This window comes from Pseudoliparis swirei, chromosome 18, assembly GCF_029220125.1.
Source record: "Pseudoliparis swirei isolate HS2019 ecotype Mariana Trench chromosome 18, NWPU_hadal_v1, whole genome shotgun sequence".
NCBI classification, from domain to species: Eukaryota; Metazoa; Chordata; class Actinopteri; order Perciformes; family Liparidae; genus Pseudoliparis; species Pseudoliparis swirei.
This window is the reverse complement of record NC_079405.1, coordinates 26,537,326-26,557,558: the sequence shown is the minus strand read 5'-3', so window position 1 is coordinate 26,557,558 and position 20,233 is coordinate 26,537,326. Positions and strand designations below refer to the sequence as shown.

General features: G+C 46.3%; 4 protein-coding genes across 4 annotated transcripts; all 4 read left to right on the top strand.

Moving 5' to 3' along the window:
• The first annotated feature begins 27 nt into the window (after positions 1–27).
• LOC130208403 (tubulin monoglycylase TTLL3-like) lies at positions 28–5,687 on the top strand. The gene is made up of 12 exons (XM_056437494.1): positions 28–1,329; positions 1,455–1,558; positions 1,661–1,781; positions 1,869–1,915; positions 2,051–2,179; positions 2,786–2,900; positions 3,029–3,317; positions 3,405–3,553; positions 3,634–3,877; positions 4,014–4,273; positions 4,779–4,954; positions 5,071–5,687. The coding sequence occupies exons 1-12, from the start codon at positions 1,212–1,214 to the stop codon at positions 5,464–5,466; spliced, it is 2,148 nt and encodes a 715-aa protein (XP_056293469.1). The 5' UTR covers positions 28–1,211; the 3' UTR covers positions 5,467–5,687.
• Positions 5,688–6,077: 390 nt separating this feature from the next.
• LOC130208283 (cytochrome b-c1 complex subunit 1, mitochondrial) lies at positions 6,078–11,613 on the top strand. Its single transcript, XM_056437321.1, has 13 exons — positions 6,078–6,188; positions 7,323–7,463; positions 7,606–7,692; positions 8,292–8,421; positions 8,642–8,840; positions 9,072–9,151; positions 9,284–9,399; positions 9,704–9,847; positions 10,101–10,261; positions 10,340–10,425; positions 10,840–10,928; positions 11,039–11,114; positions 11,220–11,613. The coding sequence occupies exons 1-13, from the start codon at positions 6,126–6,128 to the stop codon at positions 11,282–11,284; spliced, it is 1,437 nt and encodes a 478-aa protein (XP_056293296.1). The 5' UTR covers positions 6,078–6,125; the 3' UTR covers positions 11,285–11,613.
• Positions 11,614–12,655: 1,042 nt separating this feature from the next.
• LOC130209005 (urocortin-2-like) lies at positions 12,656–14,262 on the top strand. Its single transcript, XM_056438487.1, has 2 exons — positions 12,656–12,837; positions 13,544–14,262. The coding sequence occupies exon 2, from the start codon at positions 13,559–13,561 to the stop codon at positions 13,901–13,903; it is 345 nt and encodes a 114-aa protein (XP_056294462.1). The 5' UTR covers positions 12,656–12,837; positions 13,544–13,558; the 3' UTR covers positions 13,904–14,262.
• A 2,506-nt stretch (positions 14,263–16,768) lies between these two features.
• On the top strand, positions 16,769–19,574 carry cidec (cell death inducing DFFA like effector c). The gene is made up of 6 exons (XM_056437772.1): positions 16,769–16,849; positions 17,152–17,220; positions 17,320–17,461; positions 17,668–17,817; positions 18,388–18,578; positions 19,160–19,574. The coding sequence occupies exons 2-6, from the start codon at positions 17,156–17,158 to the stop codon at positions 19,356–19,358; spliced, it is 747 nt and encodes a 248-aa protein (XP_056293747.1). The 5' UTR covers positions 16,769–16,849; positions 17,152–17,155; the 3' UTR covers positions 19,359–19,574.
• The last annotated feature ends 659 nt before the right edge of the window (positions 19,575–20,233 follow it).

Below are 20,233 nucleotides of genomic sequence, written 5' to 3'. Positions count from 1 at the left end.
AACAAATGAATAACAACAATACAGCGTGCCGTTATTCAGTTATTCCACAAAACTACGATATGACGTAACACACACACACATACAGAGGTAAAGTCCAGATAAGGTGGTATCAGGGAGCTGTCTATCCAGCGGGTGCCATGGCGACAACAAACCGGTGTTACGGTTGAAGAAGCGACCGTGTTAACTGGCGACTTTGAACCGAACGCGTCCGTTGTCGTCGTAGTTACAGACAGCTGTTGAAAATAGGAAGATATCATATAGCTGCCCTCGTGAAAGCCGAATTGTTTATTTTTCATAGTATATAGTATTATGTATATGGGAGGATTTGACAGTGTATGACAAAATTAAACCGTTTCAGCTGAAAAGTCGCCAGTTAACAGGGTCGCCTGTAAAACCGAGACACCGGTCGAGAGTCCCGGGGCAATCTTCCGGTGTTACTATAGCAACACTATAGCGTTACTATGTGGACCTCAGCAGGTAAGAGTAATATAAACGCTAAACTATGAGGGCAAAGCGTTGTTTAACATGCTTAAAGTCGATAACACAGTGTTTGCAGCTGCTGGCTACTTTGCCAGTAAGTTTTTGAAAGAGTATGATAGTCGGAAAGTTGTAATAGGGATGCTAACGTTTGTTTAAAAAAAAAGAAAAACAGGACTTGTAACCTTTGGTGTTTTTCCGTTTTGGGGATGTGTGTCTGGGTTTTACCGGTTACTGGATGACATGAGTATTCCACCTTGCCTTAGGTACTGTGAGCCCGACAGGTGGAGCCAACCTGTCTGCTACAGAGCAATTTGACCCACCTGAATGGTCCAGTGCACTTGAGTATATATATATATATATTCCAATTTCAACGTTTTTGAACTTCCTATTGTAAAAATAATTACAGCTTGGGCCTTCAAAATAGTAAATTCTGGGCTTTTTTTCCTGGACCAATTTCGAGACTGAAACATAAAAAGTAACTATTGTATGACTTTACACCTCCAAAGGACTGCATTCATAGAGGATGCGTATATAGATCATGAGCGCTGAATTAATAATGAGGTCACATCACACTCAGAGGCGGCATATTAAAGTTTCATGACTTCAACATTTTTTGTTGTTGCTGCAAGCTGAAGAGGTCAAGCACGAGTTTCTTTGGCTTTGCCCTCCCCCGTGGTTTATATACCTTGTATACTTATTGCATTTGTGTGCACTCCAGTTTAGGCCTCTATATGCAAATGTGGGGTAATTTAGTCAAATACATTCTAACAGTAGATTCAGCAAAGGATCGGAAGGTCACAGCGGTCGTCCAGCACTGCAACCGCCATGAAGGCAAAAGTCCCCAAACAAGTAGGTTCACCCTGCAGGTGACTCACCAACAGCATCATCTCTGCAGAGCTTTCAAGACAACAAACAGTATGAACCACAACATATTTTGATTTGTGTGTGTGCGTGTGTGTGTGTGTGTGCGTCAGGTACTCCTCCTGAGGGCAAAGTTTGCCGCAGTTTTGTCTGCGTACCTGTCCTTAACCCAGGGAGATTGAGGAAAGCCAGAGCCCTCACGGAAGAAGTTGTCCGGGTGGGTCTACACGACTCTATGCAACATTTACGTGGTCACACACACTTCTAGTTGCTCCACAAAGGCCAGTCCATCACTGGTGTCTGCTTTGATTCCTCTCAGATGCACAAGGTATTCGCTGTCCAGGGCCCTTACCCTGTGGTCAGGGCAGCGTTGAAGGCCAGAGGCTGGGTGGAGCAGCGAGCGCCACGCCCCGACCACACGGCTCACCGGCGGCACAGCGGTGAAGGCGGAGCCAGCACTGTACCTAATGGATCATGTCATCTGTCATCATATCTCGTCATTGATTGACATGACTCCCTCTTTTCAGACAATCTCGAAAAAGAGCCGAATCGAGATGGACTTTACGATCTGATGGTAAAATAATGGCATTCGTGGTTGTGGGCTGTGAGTCTTTCGGTGATGTGAAGACAAAAATGGCAAGGAGAGGCACGTAAAGTGAAAGATCGTTGCTACCCGATCGGTCACCCTGTCCCTCCCCTTCTCATACAGTGCCGCCTGGTGCAGAATGAAACGGTTTACTTCCATTGGACGAACCGCAGAGACGCCGTCAACACCAACAGCTTGCAAAAAGGACAGATGACCAATCATTTTGCAAAAGCAGGCAGCTTCACCACCAAGGTGTGTGTGCTATAATAATCATTTGCGACATAAAAAATAAAAATAAAAATACTATTCAGTTGTGGGGTTTTCACCTTAAAGATATAAAGATACCAGTTCAATACCAGACCAACTCAATGACCACAGAGACCAACTCACAGACCTTTTAATTGAGACTGTTTGAGAGAGTGCCGCTTGGCTGAGCTGTGCTCTCTTCCTCTCTCACTCTGGCTCCTCACTCCTCGACAGTGCTTTTATTGAAACAAGTGAAAACAGGATGAGGTCTCAAACAGGATGATGATGAGCTGAGTGACCTGACTGTGGTGTGTGTGTGTGGTGTGGTGTGTGGGGAGAGTTGAGAACAAAAAATTGTTCCTGTGTCTTCTTATTAACTAGATGTGACCTGGAACCTTTTTGCTCTCAGGGTGACCGGTATAGAATAAACAAAACACACACAATAATATGATTATTATTATTAAATCTCTTCTTAATAATTACAATCCCGAGGAGTAAACAATAATTCATAGGGCTTACATTCTTTTATACAAATTGAAAACACATGCTCTAAAACCTAACACAGTGGTTTCCTGTCATCTCCAACATCCATATGTGTCTTTTCTTGCTCAGGTGGGATTGTGTGTGAACCTGAGGAACCTGCACTGGTTTGATTCAGCGGACCCGGACACCTTCTTCCCTCGCTGTTACAGACTTGGAGCAAAGGATGAGAAGCCTGCTTTCATTGGTCAGACCCGAATGGCCCATAAGACTAGATTACACCCATCTCTTTTTATTGTATTTCCAGCATCCTTCTACTTTCTACTGGCAGAGAAACCCTCTGAATACATGCCTCCCTGTGTCTCTCCTTTGTAGAGGACTACAGGAGGACAGCATGCACCAGTTTTTTGAAGTACATTGTGGAGAGGGAGCAAGGTGCTCCGGGAGAGGGAACCGGCCACAACAGTCCGTCCGTGAGGAAACGAAGCAAACTGCAACCCAGCCCGGTGGTCCTTTCCCAAATGATTAACAGCGCGCTCAAAGTATGCCATCAGTTCCTAGAGAGTCTGGAGCATCGGGACATCGACGTACACTTGGAGACGCCGCAGACGCTCACAGAGCCGGAGTGGGCCCAGTTCATCAGCGACTACTACCTCGTCGTCCAGTGAGTGCCGCGTGAGAGGTGACAGGGAGCCGGCAAACCAAAAGTGCTCTTCGGGGTATCTCACCGTCGTCTTTTTCCGTTTCCCAGTAAAGGAGCGGAGATCGAGAGCAGCGAGAATTTCGTGTCCTGCTGCAAAGCCATGCTGCAGAGGGTGGCGCAGGTCAGCCCACAGCTGGACATCGACGGCATACAGAACATCTGGATCATCAAACCTGGTGCAATGTCCAGGGGCAGAGGTGAGAAGTCGGGACACTCTCAAACCCGGTAACATAAAAGCTTTCGTAATAGTCTGACCTGTGACACACCTGCCTTCCAGGTATCAAATGTGCCAGGCATCTGGATCAGATCCTCAGCCTGGTGGACGGGGATCCAACCCTGAGGAAGGAAGACAAGTGGGTGGTGCAGAAGTACTTGGAGCGCCCTCTGCTGGTCCACGGCACCAAATTTGACGTGCGCCAGTGGTTCCTGGTCACCGTCTTGAACCCTCTGACCGTGTGGTTCTATACAAAGTGCTACTTGCGCTTCTCTACGCAGCCTTACTCACTGGATACACTGGACAGGTGAGCCGGGGATACCTCTAAAGAACGTAGTGGGGGAGGGGCTTGTATATTTTTCCCTTGCTTCTCGCCATTCCTCGTCAACAATTTCCTCTCATTTCTCTTTCCAATCTTGGCCTCTTGACCCCGTTTATTTCAGCTCTGTCCACCTGTGCAATAACTCCATCCAGAAACACCTGACGCCCTCCCAACAGCGCCATCCTGGTGTCCCAGCAGACAACATGTGGTCGGATGACCAGTTCAGGACATATCTGTCCAGCCAGGGCCGGGAGGCTCAGTGGCAGACGGTGGCCGTCCCCGCGATGAAGAAGGCCGTGATCCACGCGTTACAGACGACACAGGATCTGGTGGAGTCACGCAAAAACACATTCGAGCTCTACGGTGCCGACTTCATGTTCGGTAGGATGGCATCCCTGTAGATTATGCTATTTTACAGAATATGTTGTACAGGGTTCGAATACAGTCATTGAAAACCTGGAGAAGTCATAGAATTTTTAAATGGTTATTTTCAGACCTGGAAAAGTCATTGAAAAAAATTAAATCCCATAAGTTTTGGAAAAGTCAAGGACATTTTAATTTACACAGTATATACTGTATGCTTTGGAATTCTCCTTGTTATTTTTTCATGTATGTCCTGAGATTTCACAAAATGTTTGTTCTGGGAATTTGGTTTAAAGTCCTGGAAAAGTCCATTGGTCGAAATGTGTATGCACCCTGTTTCAACATGCGTCAACTTATCTTTAAAGATGCTTTTTCCGGAGTTGTAAAAAATAACAATATATAAGTAGTAAATTACTTTTGCATCCAATTACAATTTAGATCACAATTTAAAAAACACACTTTTCAAAAGGAGTAAAAACAAAGGAATAATCACACGTGATATATTGTGTTCTGTGTTTCTGAGGTCACGACCTTAAACCATGGTTGATAGAAATCAACGCCAGTCCCACTATGGCTCACTCCACCCCAGTCACAGCCCGCCTCTGTGCTGCTGTGCAGGAAGACACACTACGCGTCGTCCTGGACCAGAGGGCGGACCGCAATGCAAGCACGGGAGACTTTCAGCTCATATATCGGCAGGTAAAGAAGAGTTATCACCTCCTCCACGGGTCGTCTAGACTCTAGGACATTCAAGTGACCCCACTTTGTGAGGGAGATATATACGTTACTTTACACGTCCCTTTCTTTGTCTTTAGGAGGCAGTAGACGTGCCACAGTATGTCGGGGTCAACCTACTTGTTGAGGGCAACAACGTCGGGCATCCCTGCTCACTTCCTCCGCTGCACTCCTCCGTCCGTTCAGCAGCAAAATGCAGCATCAAGGAGAAGGAACCTCGAGCAGAAAAAGTAAAGACTCTGCCTAAGATGCTGTTAAAGGGGGCACAGACTCAGCTCAAGCCCATCAGCAGGGAGGTTGCACCACCGCTTCCTCCTGACTTGCCCCAAACAGCCAACCCTGTTGAAACCGTCTCACTTCACCTGCCAATGATTGTGACAGCCATCCACCTGCCCATTAGCGCCAAGTCTCCCCCTGTTCTTTTGTGGAAGAGGCAACCGAAGGTATCAGAGAAGGTCCAACCTTTGAGAATTTAATAGAAGGCCATGTCTTGTTTTTCACTCACTACTTACACAAATTGTATGTATTTCAATGTGATTTGACAGAGAATTTAGCAGATTCAATACGTGTTCACAGCAAAGTGTGTGGACTATACCGAGTAACAGTGAAACTGTTGCAGGAATAATGCTGTGAGCATCAGAAACAACATTCCCTCACCACCTGTGTACTCTGATGGAGTTCGAAAATTGAGGATAATAAAAATAAAAAAACATGGCATCCAGTAAAAAATCAACTTTTAAAGCAAAAGGTGCTTGTCATTTTTTTAAAAGTTATATATATACAAAAAGAATTCAATACACTACACTCAAGCTAAGATTTGTTTCTGAAGCAGTTGACACTGAATTATATTAATATAATTTATTAGTATTATATTACATTATATGCCACGTTTCTGTGTGTCTGTTGTGAAAAAGAGAGTTTGTATTAATCTAGATAGAGAGAAGGAGAAAAGCCATGCGGAGTCCTACGTTTAGTACCGACGTCAACCGCAATTACACGCAATGGCCTGATGGGGGCGACAACTCCCACTCGGAAGAGGTGACGCGTATTTGCATACGAAGACGAAGAAGAGTCAATCCGCCACAACAGCCGAAGACTTCCCCCCTGTCCTACCTTCCGTAACCGTGCGAAAGAAATGGCGGCGTCCGTGTGCCGAGTCGGGAGCACTGTGGGCCGAGCCCTCGCCAAGACCCGCAGTGTGAGTACAGATTTAAAGGCTGAAACCATTAAAAAAAAAGCTTTGAGCGGAACGGAGAGTCTTAAGCGGGCTTCCGGTGCTCTTCTTGTCACCGCTGCGGCGGGACGGGGACGGTTAGCTGACCGGTTAGCAGCGCTGGACGCAAGGTCATCTGTCAAAACGAGGCAGTCCATTTCACTTGTAGCACTTGACGCGAAGCGTCCTTTTTAATACGTGTTATTTGCACCGACCGGTCGTGGTTTCGATCTTCTCGCTACAAGGTCAGCCGCCGTTCCGTGGCCTGCCCTGCCCTCGTCGAGCCTCCCCTGCTAGCGGCGTTAGCGGTGACTTTGGCAACGCTGTTGGTCGGTCGTCAATATGTGATATGGTTGTCGAACACGTTAGTTTATATCACGTTGACTGTTATTATAAAACTGCTGACTGATTTTGAGATAACTCACGAAACTAGGAGATTGAGGACCAACTTTAAACCGCAACGTTAGCTTCCATATTTTAGGAATGATCCTAAATCAATGCTATTTTATACATTTGTAATAACGTTACAGTCGATATCAGAAAATAATCATATATATTGAAATTAGCGTCTGAAATGAAAATGGTTAGAGATTGACATCACCTTCTAGTGCAATGTGATGGATGCTATGTTAAACTAGATAGTTTAAGCTTTACATCTGATTAAAATGGGTATATTTATACTGATATCTAAGTTGAGTCACTGACAGTTAGCAGAAGGGGTCAGTGGTGGTAATGACAGCTGCAACATGTTGTCCTGTCACAAACATGTCGGTCCTTGATCTGCATGTGAACAGATCGACTTGAAGTGATCAGACATCCAGTGGACCCTGTGATCAGCCTCTCTTATTCTATTATTCTATTACTGTATTCAGTTTGCCTCTAAGCTTTCCCTCTGGTCTTAGTGAGAGAAACATGCCGTAAACCTGTGGTGTGCACTCCCTTAAAATATGTTATTTTAATAACAGAAAACCTGTAGCAATGTTCTATCTGCATAGTATAAACAAGCAGGGCACATATGAGACTGCTTTTCAGTTTTGTAAGGAATGTTATTCTAGATTTTTAAATTATTTCTGTATGTCCATTATGTTTATTTGACTTGTGTTGTCTCTTCTTCCTCAGCCCATCCTGCTGTCTCTGAGGCGTAGCCATGCCGCTGTCAGCTATGCGCAGAGCCTGGCGGGAGCCCCTGAAACTCACCTCACGACCCTAGACAACGGTTTGAGGGTTGCGTCTGAGGACACCGGACATGCCACGTGCACTGTAAGAACACAGTAATGGAGGTCTATTTAAAAACCAATGTATGAGGTTGTGTTGGCGCTTTTATGGACATGCCATTTCACTGTCATTTGTGTTTGTCGATAATCACTTCTCATACTCTTCCCGTATCTTCTTCCTGTCCTAGGTTGGGCTGTGGATCAATGTTGGTAGTCGGTATGAGAGTGAGAAGAACAATGGAGCAGGCTTCTTCCTGGAGCACTTGGCTTTCAAGGTACACATTAGTAGACTGCATGACCTTAAAAGTAACCTGTTGAGGTTTCGTTTAAACAAATAGAAGTCAGGGTTGGATTGAATGTTTTTCACTGTAGCCCATTGAGTGTATCCCTCGGGTTTATGATGTGTTCTTTGTTGACTGCTTTCCCCCGAACCGCTCAGAACCATCTCATAAGCAGTCATTGGACACCTTGGAAAAGGGCAGGCGCCTTTAAAAAATGACTTTGCATATGAGTGGATGAACCATCTGACCATCGTCTATAATTGTCATACACATACACCAAGCCCATAGCGGAGAAGAAATTAGAGGGTCTCTCGTGGGAGTAAATGTTCAGTGTAACCCTGATGTTGGGAGTCATGTCCAACCTAGCAGGAAGGAAGTCAAAGAAGAAACAGTTAACACTGGCTTTGTGTTTCCAGATTGCATATTAGCTTCTAAATAATGTAATCAAACTTCCTTCTACATTAACTTTTTTGAACATTGTCTCAGTGAACTATTTGGTGATTGACACGCCTTTTCCTCATCCTTTCGATGAGCAGCCCTTGAAATAAACATAGTTAATCAAAGACTCGTCATTTCCCCCCCCCCCCCCCCAGGGAACCAAGAATTACACCCAGACTGCCCTGGAGCAGCAGGTTGAGTCTATGGGTGCTCACCTGAACGCTTATACCTCTCGGGAGCACACTGCATACTACATGAAGACGCTCGCCAAAGACCTGCCCAAAGGTGAGCTGACCTGGCGGAGCAGTCGAATACATCATCCCCTAGATGTTATATGAATGTGATAAAACCCATTCTTGTTTATAAGATGATGGCGTTGCAAATCAACCAACGTAAACTTACATTCCTAATGAGTTGAGACCCCCACACACCCGCAAGTTCTTTGCTCTGTTCTACCTGGGGCGGTACCCAAGCACTGTCGTGTTTTTTTCTCCTCTGTTCTCAGCCGTGGAGCTGCTGTCGGAGGTGGTGCAGAGCTGCTCGCTGAGCGAGGCGGAGATCGAGCAGCAGCGGGGCGTGGTGCTGCGCGAGCTCGAGGAAATCGAGGGCAACTTGCAGGAGGTTTGCCTCGACCTGCTGCACGCCACCGCCTTCCAGGGCACTCCTCTGGGGCAGAGTGTGCTGGGACCCTCCAACAATGCCAGGCAAGAGGAACTGCACACACACACACACACACACACACACACACACGCATCTTAGAATCGAGAAATCTCCACACCCCTCATGTGATGACGCTACTTCTCCCTTCTAAAGAGGCACGACAACAATTTGACACAATGTCACTTTAATACTGAATGTTTGCGTTTCTGTATGTTTATTCCATATTATATATCATGTGTATGTTACCAGCAACACTTCGTATGCAATTCTTCCAGGACTCTGAGCCGCCAGGACCTGGTGGATTACATCAACAGCCACTACAAAGCCCCTCGCATGGTGCTGTCTGCTGCTGGAGGTAGGCCCTCCTAGTCCTAACACACACACACACACACACACACACTGTGCCGCGAGGTGACTTCTGGTAGCTGTGAATTGCTACTTTTCCCCGGAATGACCCGGCGTCCCGTCTGATGCGCTTCCTCCGCAGGTGTGGACCACGAGGAGCTGGTCGGTTTGGCCAAAGCTCACTTCAGCGACATGTCCTTTGAGTACGAGGGAGACGCCGTGCCCTTGTTGTCACCATGCCGATTCACCGGCAGCGAAGTGAGACCTGTCGACAATGTTTTGCATGAAGATATCTGGACTTGTTTGACGTTAGGGGTCAAAGGTCACTGTGACATTACACCCATCCCATTCACATCACAGCGACGTTTAAGGAACTCCTTGAGGGAATTCCCTTCGAATTTGGCACAAACATCCACTTGGTTACAGAATTTCAAGTTATTTCACTTCTATTCTAGGTCGATGTGTTTTGACGCATTGTACGTGATCTTGGCCTGTGGAAGAGCATCTATCGGTGGCGCTATTTTGTATTCTTTTCATAATTGTTGTGTTGCCCCGTTCCCAGATCCGTATGCGCGACGACGCTTTGCCTCTGGCCCACATTGCCATCGCTGTGGAGGGGGCCGGCGCCTCCAGCCCGGACATCGTGCCGCTCATGGTGGCCAACACCATCATCGGCAGCTACGACCTCACCTTCGGTGGCGGAAAGGTCGGTTAAAGATGTAATCTAGTGCTGGTTACCATAGTTCCGTACAAGCGGGATTTTAGTTCACGCGATTTTAAAAGACGGCATCGATGAAAGTTTATTATCTTTACGCAGTTGTGTCCCCTTTTTTTTTTTTAACCGTCGCCCGCTAGAGGTTGCTGATGTTTTGAGCGACCACTACGATCCTCTCTGCGATTGTAATCTCACTTTGATTGTGGTCGGACATCGACTGCCGTTCCTTCCCCATCACCTGCAGAACTTGAGCAGCCGCCTGGCTCACCTGGTGGCGGAGGAGAACCTGTGCCACAGCTTCCAGGCCTTCCACTCCTCCTACTGCGACACCGGCCTGCTGGGCATCTACTTTGTGGTCGACAAGCACAACATCGACGACATGATGCACCTGTGCCAGAACGCCTGGTCGGTAGCGAGACGCACGCATCTGTGATGTTCCCGCGAGTTCGGGACGACGGGGTCATTGTACGCCTTTCTTCTCAGGATGAACCTGTGCACCTCGGTGACGGAGAGCGATGTCGCCAGAGGCAAGAAGGCCCTGAAGGCCAGCCTGGTCGGACAGCTCAACGGTACGTTACTCTCGCCTCGTTATGCTCTTTCACCCAACGCAACTCCTCCCCGGATCTCGAGTCAACGGTGGGGTACGGAAAAACCGGTGGCAATTTGGCAGATTAGCACCGTAACGTTGATTGCAAGTCTTGCGTTCATAAAAGTAGACCAACAAATAATACATTCGCCATTATAAGCATGTTTAAGCGAGCTACGAGCTACCAGCTACGAGCGGCTTTTACAGGGAATATTGCCGAAGAGGTTTTTTTTTAATGTCCTCATTGTGCTTTTTTTTTTTTTTTTAAGTATCGGTTCAGGCACCGGTATCGTTTTAAAAGTACCGGTTTAGCACCGGTATTGGGGGGAAAAACACAAACGATACCCATCCCTCGTCAACGGCGCCCCGTTTGTTGTCTTTTTTTTGTTCTTTTTAGGAACGACCCCGATTTGCGACGACATCGGCAGACACACCCTGAACTACGGGCGCCGTATTCCTCTGGCCGAGTGGGACGCTCGGATCGACGTGAGTTTTGACGCCCTGAAAAAACGAGTTCCGGCCCGTTCACGCACAAGTAAAACGGAAAGTCTTGTGCGACACGAGTTCTGACTTCCCCTCTGCGTGTTTCCTTCCAGGCCGTGACCCCCAAGGTGGTGCGGGACGTCTGCACCAAATACCTCTACGACAAGTGTCCCGCTGTGGTCGGCGTCGGTGGGTTCTTTGTTGTTTTTTAGTCTTTCTGCAGCCGGAACGATCTCTCTCTCTCTCTCTCTCTCTCGCTCTCTAATCTGATCTTTTCCTGTCTTCCTCCATCAGGTCCCGTGGAGCAGCTGCCCGACTACAACAGAATGCGCAGCGGCATGTACTGGCTGAGGTTTTAAGAAGCGTACTTGCGTTGCTCCGCGTGTCCCACGTTTGCTCCTCGTCTTCCTCCTCCACCCGTACTCCGTTCTGCACATTTAAATGTAGTATTAAATTTGACATCGGTGACCTCTCGAGTCGCACCGTGCAGGTCTTCATTAGCCGGTGCTGACTTGCAGAGAGAGAGGGCAGACTTTCAGAGGATATAATCATCTACTGGACACTCAGAATACAACACGTCCGGAGCAAGAGTATATTTATAATTTCTGTAACGTTTGTTTCTGTCCTTTATTGTACATAACAGAAGCTCTCATTCTGAGAAAAATAAAAAAAATATTATAAAAGATTGTCCCAGCGTGTTTTTTTTAATTCAACCTTTAGAACCTCTTTTACATTTTAGTGTCGGCAACTCCAATAAGTATGAAGGTCAAGAGGAGAATGAGTGCACACATATATATTTAATTGAGACAGATCCGTACAGACATGAATGTTGCTCCATCTAACCCTAAATTGCTGAGCTTAATTGATGTATCCAAATAACTCCTTGCACAATTCTTTTCATCGTAGATTGACTTGTCTAACACCTTTCTGCTTTTGAATCTTTGATTTTTAATTTGGAATCAGTCACAAATTGGATGTTAATTCAATGTGCACAACAGTCAGATGGACGTCACTGATCAGTGACGGTCATGAGGAGCTCTGACACGTTGTTTTATCTGAACCCACGTCAGTATTATTTATTTTTTTCTTTCTTCTGTAATCTTTGATGAGACAATGTTCTGTTGATTTAAACATATTTGAGTAAAACAAAACGAGCGTATGCTCCCCGTTCTCGTGGCCTCGTGGTCATCACCCCTACACCCTTCGTCTTAGGAAGGTCATGATGCCGTTGACCTATCAGTGACCTTGAAACTAGACGCTATTAAAATCACAACAATCTGCAAAAGCAAATTGGCCATCTCAACATTGTTCGCCTCACCACGTCCTAAAACACATCGTTCCTCCTTTGTCATCTGGAGGCTTCGGTCACCTGGTCTGTATGGGTGATTGACATGAACTCGTAAAATCATAAATAGTATTTTTGGGTTTTTTGTGTGGAAGTTTTGGGACTTAACTTCTTGAATTGGTGGGTTTCAGATGCGCTTTGGCTCGGGGCAACTTCTCCCCATCCATTCCTTCTCAGGGCCAACTGTTGTGATTGCCATTGTGTTTATTTTTAGAAAAGAGAAAGACGGCCGATGAGCGGAGAGGAAATGAGATGAAATAAAGGGAGGGTGATGGGTGGGGGCGCGGGGGGGTAAAGATATAAAAGATAAACGGAGAGAGGGGACGGGGCAGCGCCGCGGGAAGAAGAAAATAAACGACGTGGACGAGGAGGCAGAAGTCCAGTTGAACATCCGACTGAGTGTCACACAGTTCCATCCTCCTGTAGAGAAGAAGAAGAGGAAGAAGAAGAGGAGGAAGAAGAAGCTGGGAGGTATTGGGTCTGAGTCAAGAGATCAGTACCAACGCTCTGCTTGAGACCACAGGAAGTTCCTTTTTATCTGGTATAACTTTCCACGGCGGTGACTGAGTGAGTACCGATGGAGACGTTCAACAGGTTAATCTGAGGTCACGTTTATCTGAGCATGACTTCTTTCAATTATTGTTCGGATTTATAGGACAATAAATCTGTAATTACTTACTTTTAAAAGTACTTTTCCAACATGCTTTTTTTCTTTTGTCTCTCCTTCTCTCCTCCTCACCTCTTCTCCTCTTCTCCTCACCTCCTCTCCTTCTCACTTCCTCTCCTCCTCTCCTTCTTACCTCCTCTCGTTCTCACTTCCTCTCCTCTCCTTCTTACCTCCTCTCGTTCTCTCCTCCTCACCTCCTCTCCTTCTCTCCTTATCTCCTCTTCTCCTCACCTCCTCTCCCCCTCTCCTTCTCACTTCCTCTCCTTACCTCCTCTCATTCTCTCCTCCTTACCTCCTCTCCTTCTCACCTCCTCTCGTTCTCTCCTCACTTCCTCTCCTTACCTCCTCTCGTTCTCTCCTTCTCACTTCCTCTCCTCCTCTCCTTCTTACCTCCTCTCGTTCTCTCCTCCTCTCCTCCTCTCCTTCTCACCTCCTCTCCTTCTCTCGTCCTCTCCTCCTTCTCTCCTCTTCTTGTCTCCTTTTCTTCTCTTTTTCTCACCTCCTCTCCTTCTCTTCTTCCCTCATCCACCTCCTCCTCCCCTCCTCTTCTCCTTACCTTCTCTTCTTCTCTCATTTCCTCCTCCTCCTCTCCTCCTCTCCTTGCAGACGGAGCCCTGCACCATGAGGAGTGTGCTCCTGTGTTTCCTCTGCGTGGCTCTGCTGCTGCCTCCGCCCGTCCGGAGCCAGAGGGCCTCCGACCTCGACGGAGAGGAGCTGGCCGCCGGCGTCCTGGACCTCGGCGACCCGCTGACCTCGCTGACCTCGCTGCTCCGGCGAGAACAACGAGCGCCGCGCCCGGCCTCCCAGGTGCCGAAGAGAGCCCAGCAGGGGTCCCGCTACGCCCTGTCCCTCGACGTTCCCACCAGCATCCTCAGCGTCCTCATAGACCTCGCCAAGAACCAGGACATGAGGACCAAGGCGGCGGCCAACGCGGAGCTGATGGCGCGGATAGGCAAGAGGAAATAAGAAGCACCTCAGGGGGAGGGGGGCCTCCTGGGAGCCGCCAGGGGCCCCGATGCAGTGGCATTGTGACACCTGGTTAGAAACGGCGTTAGTTCAGGTGCGATTAGTCATTACGGTCAATATCTGTCCTTTAGAGCTTAGATTTGCTTTACTTTTGTACTTATTTGACCTAATTTTACAGTCAGAAACACACTCCATGGGCGGACTGTTGGGACAGAAGTGAAACAGAGAGAATGATGTACGATGAAGTTGTTCTTTTCTCTCCAGGACTGTTCGCCCTGTGTCTCGTGTTTGCATGTGTGATCTTTGGAATCAAAGAAGAAAAAAAAGGTTGTTCAATTAAATCCAATATGATAATCCTCTTTTTTCTTCTCAAATCTAATTATTTCCCCTCACTGCATTGATACGAGCCGTGCTTATTACTCGCACCAGCAACCCATAAAGCACACATGAATGGGTCCGAGCTAAATGAGCCTGCGTCACCTGATATGTGATAACAGGACAAAGACGTGGGCAGGATATTGACCTCTGAAGATAGAACGGACCCTTTCTATGGACCTTTGTTCACTGATTCTTGATGAATTTGGCAAACGAGTCGCAGCTATTTTAATTCTAATGCATTATCTGCTCTACATTGCATTAATATCTGTGGCGTGATTCATCTGTGTCCCTGCAGGGAGCATGAACGATGAAATATGATGCAACAGAGTGAAATAAACTGCTCAGCCGATTTAGTTGTCCAGTTGGTCCAGTTTTAAGCTGAATTATTATAATTTTTTGTACCATATGAAGCCGCCGTAGTTAAAGCCAACACAAGAGCAAAGAAATGTGTTTAATATGTATATGTAAGGCAAATATGAAGTAATTACTGGGCATCAGAGAAACCCTCCAAACCCAACTGGACTCAATTAGCACAAGGATTTAAAAAAAATTATTTCCATCAGAATAATCTAACAATAATCTATTTCAGGAAGCATCTCTGGTTTTCTATTGTAAAAGTGTATAAATGTGACAAAACTAAAAAACATTTTTTCACATTGAACATGTAAATACAGGCGAAATTGTGAAATGATTTCACAAATCACACAAGTTATTCTTTTCAGTTCGAGTTCAAACTTTATTCACAAATTGGTCTCGACAATATTGCATTTAATCAGATGTTGTACAGCGTATTATAAATATTGGCGTGGTTAATATCACAATATGGGGGCAATTCTATGTAAATGAGTTGCTAATAGTTTACATCTGTACTTTTCCTTCAGTACAAATTGAAACACGTTGCTATAGTGTGGTACTTTCACTATAAAGATGTGCGCCACTCTGCAAAGCACTGCAATGGACTTTCAAAGTGAGGCAGTACCTCGTCTGTCCGCATGGCGTCCTCGTTGTCTCCTCACAGCGGGTAATCAGTGTCCTCCAGGTGTTATTAATTAGCGCTGGAGCAGCGTCGGCCTCCATGTGGCTGCACGTTGCGTCCGGAAGCAGCGGGAGGGAAAGTAAGTCTGAATCTTAAATTACTGTTGTTGGTATTTTATCACACTTTGTTCGGTTGGAGAAAAAAAACAAGCTGGTGCACACGTGATAGAAACGAGTTCATTCTTATTATACATTTAACTACATGTAGCCTGCTGTGGTGCCGTTGTTATCCTCTTTATTTGGCCCCCTGCTGGTGGTTGTATGCAATGCAACCGCAGTCTGGCCATATAGTGTAAGCGCGCGAGGTTGTTGTTGAACTAAAATGCTGCTTGTGTTATCTAAGAAAACACGAAGCTGATTATTCTCACTAAGGAAACGTGAAGATGGCCATATAACCTGTCCAATGGGCTTAGCAGTAGGCTTGACCGCGTGTGCGCGTGCGTGAGTGAGTGGGGTATTTAGGTGGGGGCAATATTTTGTGCCATTGTCGCTTCTGAACCACAAACATTCAGACTTCTTTGTTTTTAAGCCATTTGAGAAACATTACCAGTTGTATGTGGTCTTCTGACTCAGATAGAAGAATCTCTCTCTGGGTTTTAGTTATTGTGGCCCGTGTGCACCGGTGACGTCAGCCTACCTGTAGGTGTACCATCGTGTGATAACACGAGGTATATGGACTCGTATGATCTCCATAAGGTCAATGTGTGAGATGATTCTGTGAAATCTTCCAGTTGCATTTCTGTCACATATTCTCCGTGACCTTTGACCCACACAAAAGTTCAAATTGTCATTAGTTTTGATCAGAGTTTGAAATTTGAGGAGTTCTTCATATGAAGAAAGAAAAGTTATAGTTTTCCCCTTTTTTTAAAATTATGGGACATTTAAAAAAAAGAAACGTAGGTAGAATGTTCAGCTGTCAGCTGTTTGTTGTCTTTCTTCATTAAGTTGATTCTAGCTTGATGTCAAGAAATTATTTAATTAGATTTAATAGAAAAGTGTTTTTAGATGTTTTATGTTAATCAAGACTTCTGGTTTTCATATGACGAACCTCTTTTTAAAAAAAAATTTTTAAAGGGCTGATTCACCAAATTATACAGATCACATGTTCCAATACAGTATAGAGCTAAATATGATTTAGTATGTTCTACATGTATTGAAAAAATACAATTTTGAACATCGTTTATACATCTTTCCAATAACAACCTCCAGGTTAATCTGAGAAACCGTTCACGGACTCCTCTGCATATTTTCAGAGGGACACTTTCCTCAGAAAGTCAAACAGTTTTTGATTCTCGGTTAAATGTAAACTCTGACTCATGTAACAAACTGAAATCCGGGGCTTTTATCAGGGGAGGGTCAGAGCGGCGCTCATGGAGACTTATGACTCAATCAGGCTCAACAGTCATCGGCACAAAGTTCAGTCGCCAAGTGGCGCAAGACACGGAGAGAAGAGGCGAGAGTGTCAGAGCGGTTTAGTGGAGAGAGGAGCAGCACTGAGGGTTAACAACACGGCCGGGACAACAACACAATAAGGTCATATCTGTTGTGGATTTTCATGTGTTTTAATTTTTATTGGGAATTATTGTGAAATGTGTGTTAACTGAAACACAAAGGGGTCTGGTTTTACAGATTAGAGTTAATTATTACAGGTGTAGACATGGAGGCCTGAACACAGACTGTACTTCAGATCCTTTTCCCTAATTCTTTATCTTTTTTTTTGAACTTTCAAGCTGCGATATTCTCTCATCGCTGCTTCCTGCTCCTCCTCTTAATGTTACATGTAGCACACAATGTTTTCTCCCAGTTAAAGTCCAGCTGCTTCCTCCAACCTGCAGGTCGATGAGCTCTCAGATGGAATACGCCATGAAGTCACTCAGCCTTCTGACGCCGTCGTCCCTCTCCAAGTAAGAGCACCGCTAGGAGGAGGAGGAGGAGGAGGAGGAGGAGGAGGAGGAGGAGGAGGAGGAGGAGGAGGAGCGTGACTTCCATCTTTTCTCTCCCAGGTGTGTGACGGCCAGTGCCTCCATGACCCAGCAGCTCCTGTTGGGTCGAGGTCCGCGGCCAAAGCCCTTCAGGGTCACCAACGCCGACCGCAGTATGAAGAAGGGCATCATGGCGGACGTGCTGGAAGACCTGATGAACAAGGCAAGGCGTGATTGTGTGTGAGAGAATAATAAGGGCTCATTGGGAAGTCGTCGAGTGGCTGATGACGACCCGGTGATTTAAAGCGTCCACACACCCGATTGGCCCGTGACTCACTTATCGTCCGTGGGCCTCGCGCTGGTTAACGCCCGACTGCCTCAGTGTTTGTCTTTTGTGTGCCGGGCCGCTGTCTGAACCGCTGTCCTCAGGTCAGCGTCTCGCTGAGCGTGGCGTGCGTCGGCGCCCTGGTGCTGGACGAGGACGGCACCGGGGTGGACACGGAGGAGTTCTTCCAGACGCTGCCGGACAACGCGGTGCTCATGGTCCTGGAGAAGGGCCACAAGTGGACCCCTCAGACGGTACGATGCCGTCTGACTCCTTTCCCCCCCCACATCGACCACTAGGTGGCGCTGTTGATCCGCTGCAGTGTGCCGTTTCGACTCGATTCTTTGATGAATTGCCTGAATAAACGGGGGCATGTCTGTTTCTGAATGAAGCCGCCATGAATATGGATGCTACAGGTGTCTCTGGAAGGAAGAGTAATAAAGTGAAATTGAATCGGCAGATATTGTATCCTCAAATCGAGGAGGAGTATTGTCAGTTATTGCAAACGCCAGAGATTAGTCTCCCCCTTCACATTGTTCAGAGAAGAATCAGAAGCTGTTAAAATTTAAATGGCGTTTCTCCCAAAATCAATTAATTTCCATAGGAATTGAGGCATGCAGTGATTTGCATCCCCCCCTCTATACATGTTTCCTCTGGTGACCTCACGTTGACCTCTCTTCATTGTCCTGATCCGTCTCTCATCGTTGCCGTAACGTCTGCTTGGCGGCGCTCCTGTTGTCGTTTTGTTGCTCGCAATCACGCCACCTAAATGTCAGTCTCCCCCTCTGACCCCGACCCCGTGTGTCCGGGCCGTCTCCTCACAGATCAGCCCCTCCAGAGATCAGCTCGGCCGCTGCAGGCCACAGCACCGGACAGATGTGGCCAAGGTGACCTTTGACCTCTACAAAAACAACCCCACGGATTTCATCGGCTGCCTGAACGTGAAGGCGACGCTGTACGGCGCTTACTCCGTGTCCTACGACCTGCGCTGCTACGCCGCCAAGAAGATGCTGAAGTGAGTCTCTGAATATCTGTTGAACTGTCATGGAATCAAAGTTGGTTTATTCTTCTTTTTAAAGCGTTTCTCTTGCGACTTTCATTCGTTCGCGTTTAATTCAGTCAAAAATGAAAATTTATTATAGTTTAATGGGTTTTTAATTTATGAAATACAAAGCAGATAATCACCATTTCACTGCTCTCAATAACAATTACATGTTTTCTGTTTAATTTCCTACTTTTAATATTTGAATGTGTGTACCGAGTTTAAATAATCAGATTAATTAATACGTGTACTAGTTTAAATAATCAGATTAATTAATACGTGTACTAGTTTAAATAATCAGATTAATTAATACGTGTATGAGTTTAAAAAATCAGATTGCAGAAGAAGAAAATGCTTGATTTTACCGGGATTAAATTCATGTTGTGTCATCGTCAGTCAGAGATGCAGTTAATGTGAGGAATGATTATCAGTCAGTAGCTTGTGTAGTTATCTATGAAATTTCTCAAGACATGATGATGTCACACCTGATGAATAGCTCAAGTTGCTGCGTGTGACCCCTTTCTTTTGTTCTCTCTCTCTCTCTGTGCCTCCAGGGAGGCTCTGCGATGGACCATCTTCTCCATGCAGGCCACGGGTCACATCCTGCTGGGATCCTCCTGCTACATCGAGCAGCTGATGCAGGAGGTGGTGGAGGAGGAGGAGGAGGAGCGAGCCGAGAAGAACCTGGCGCTGCCACAGGAAGGCCGCATCAGGCAGCTGCACAGCATGCTGCTGGGAAGGATAACCCAGTGAAGATGGACCTCCTCCTCCACTCCCGGGTTTAGAACACGATGGAAACGAAACCGCCAAGCTCCACGCGTCAGTCTCCTCTGAAGTCTCTCTGTCACTTTCTTGTCCTGTTACTTTTGTTTATGTACAAACTGATACCACAAGTTATTCCTCAGAAAGCACTTTTACTCACTACTGTCACTTTTTCTATGGAGATGAATAAATATAACGTAACTTTTATTTCCCGTTCCTGAAAGTCCATTCAAGTGTACATGCATACATACAGTCGGTCTACAAGTGAGCTTAGATGTGCAGTGTGAGCCCATTAAGCTGTGTGTGTGTGTGTGTGTGTGGTTCCTGTTTAAAGTCGGTATAATTGGCAACAGGTCCAGCTGTCTCTCCCACGCTTCCCTAATTGTCCCCCGGCCTCCAGAAAACCAGAGGAAGGGAACGAAGTAAGAGCAGCTGCAGGGGGCGAGAGGCCGGAAGCGAACCATGACGCTGCGAGAGGAGAGAGATGATGGCTTCAGCTGGCGGCAGAAGTGCCACTTTTGCCGTCTTGTTGTGAAAAAAGGTTGCGGAGGACAGATTTTCAGCCAAATTGTCCATCTGATCCACCCGGCGGAAGATCAGTAGGTCAGGAGTCGGCTCACTCCCCCGCCTCTGCTGCCCGGTTCTGTCTAATGGAAAATATCACCAGAAATAATACTGTATCATTTTGGATTCAATCAGCATTTACATGAAAGATGATATACACACCGCTTAGTATTAGTTTGTTTTTTTGCTATTGAGGGATGTTTAAATAAGGAATCTTGAGATAATCAAAACATTCCTCAGTAATCGGTATATTGGTCGTTCATCTCATGAATGCATGAGTATTGCACACAACATTAAAGACT

Excerpts from the sequence above, each read along its gene's own strand:
- LOC130208403 (XM_056437494.1), top strand. The coding sequence starts at position 1,212 with ATGCAAATGTGGGGTAATTTAGTCAAATACATTCTAACAGTAGATTCA. Across the intron at positions 1,916-2,050 it reads ATGGACTTTACGATCTGATG|TGCCGCCTGGTGCAGAATGA; the intron begins GTAAAATAATGG and ends CTTCTCATACAG. Across the intron at positions 4,955-5,070 it reads TTCAGCTCATATATCGGCAG|GAGGCAGTAGACGTGCCACA; the intron begins GTAAAGAAGAGT and ends CTTTGTCTTTAG.
- LOC130208283 (XM_056437321.1), top strand. The coding sequence starts at position 6,126 with ATGGCGGCGTCCGTGTGCCGAGTCGGGAGCACTGTGGGCCGAGCCCTC. Across the intron at positions 9,152-9,283 it reads GGTGCTGTCTGCTGCTGGAG|GTGTGGACCACGAGGAGCTG; the intron begins GTAGGCCCTCCT and ends CTTCCTCCGCAG. Across the intron at positions 9,400-9,703 it reads GCCGATTCACCGGCAGCGAA|ATCCGTATGCGCGACGACGC; the intron begins GTGAGACCTGTC and ends CCCCGTTCCCAG.
- LOC130209005 (XM_056438487.1), top strand. The coding sequence starts at position 13,559 with ATGAGGAGTGTGCTCCTGTGTTTCCTCTGCGTGGCTCTGCTGCTGCCT.
- cidec (XM_056437772.1), top strand. The coding sequence starts at position 17,156 with ATGAGCTCTCAGATGGAATACGCCATGAAGTCACTCAGCCTTCTGACG. Across the intron at positions 17,221-17,319 it reads ACGCCGTCGTCCCTCTCCAA|GTGTGTGACGGCCAGTGCCT; the intron begins GTAAGAGCACCG and ends TTTCTCTCCCAG. Across the intron at positions 18,579-19,159 it reads GCCGCCAAGAAGATGCTGAA|GGAGGCTCTGCGATGGACCA; the intron begins GTGAGTCTCTGA and ends CTGTGCCTCCAG.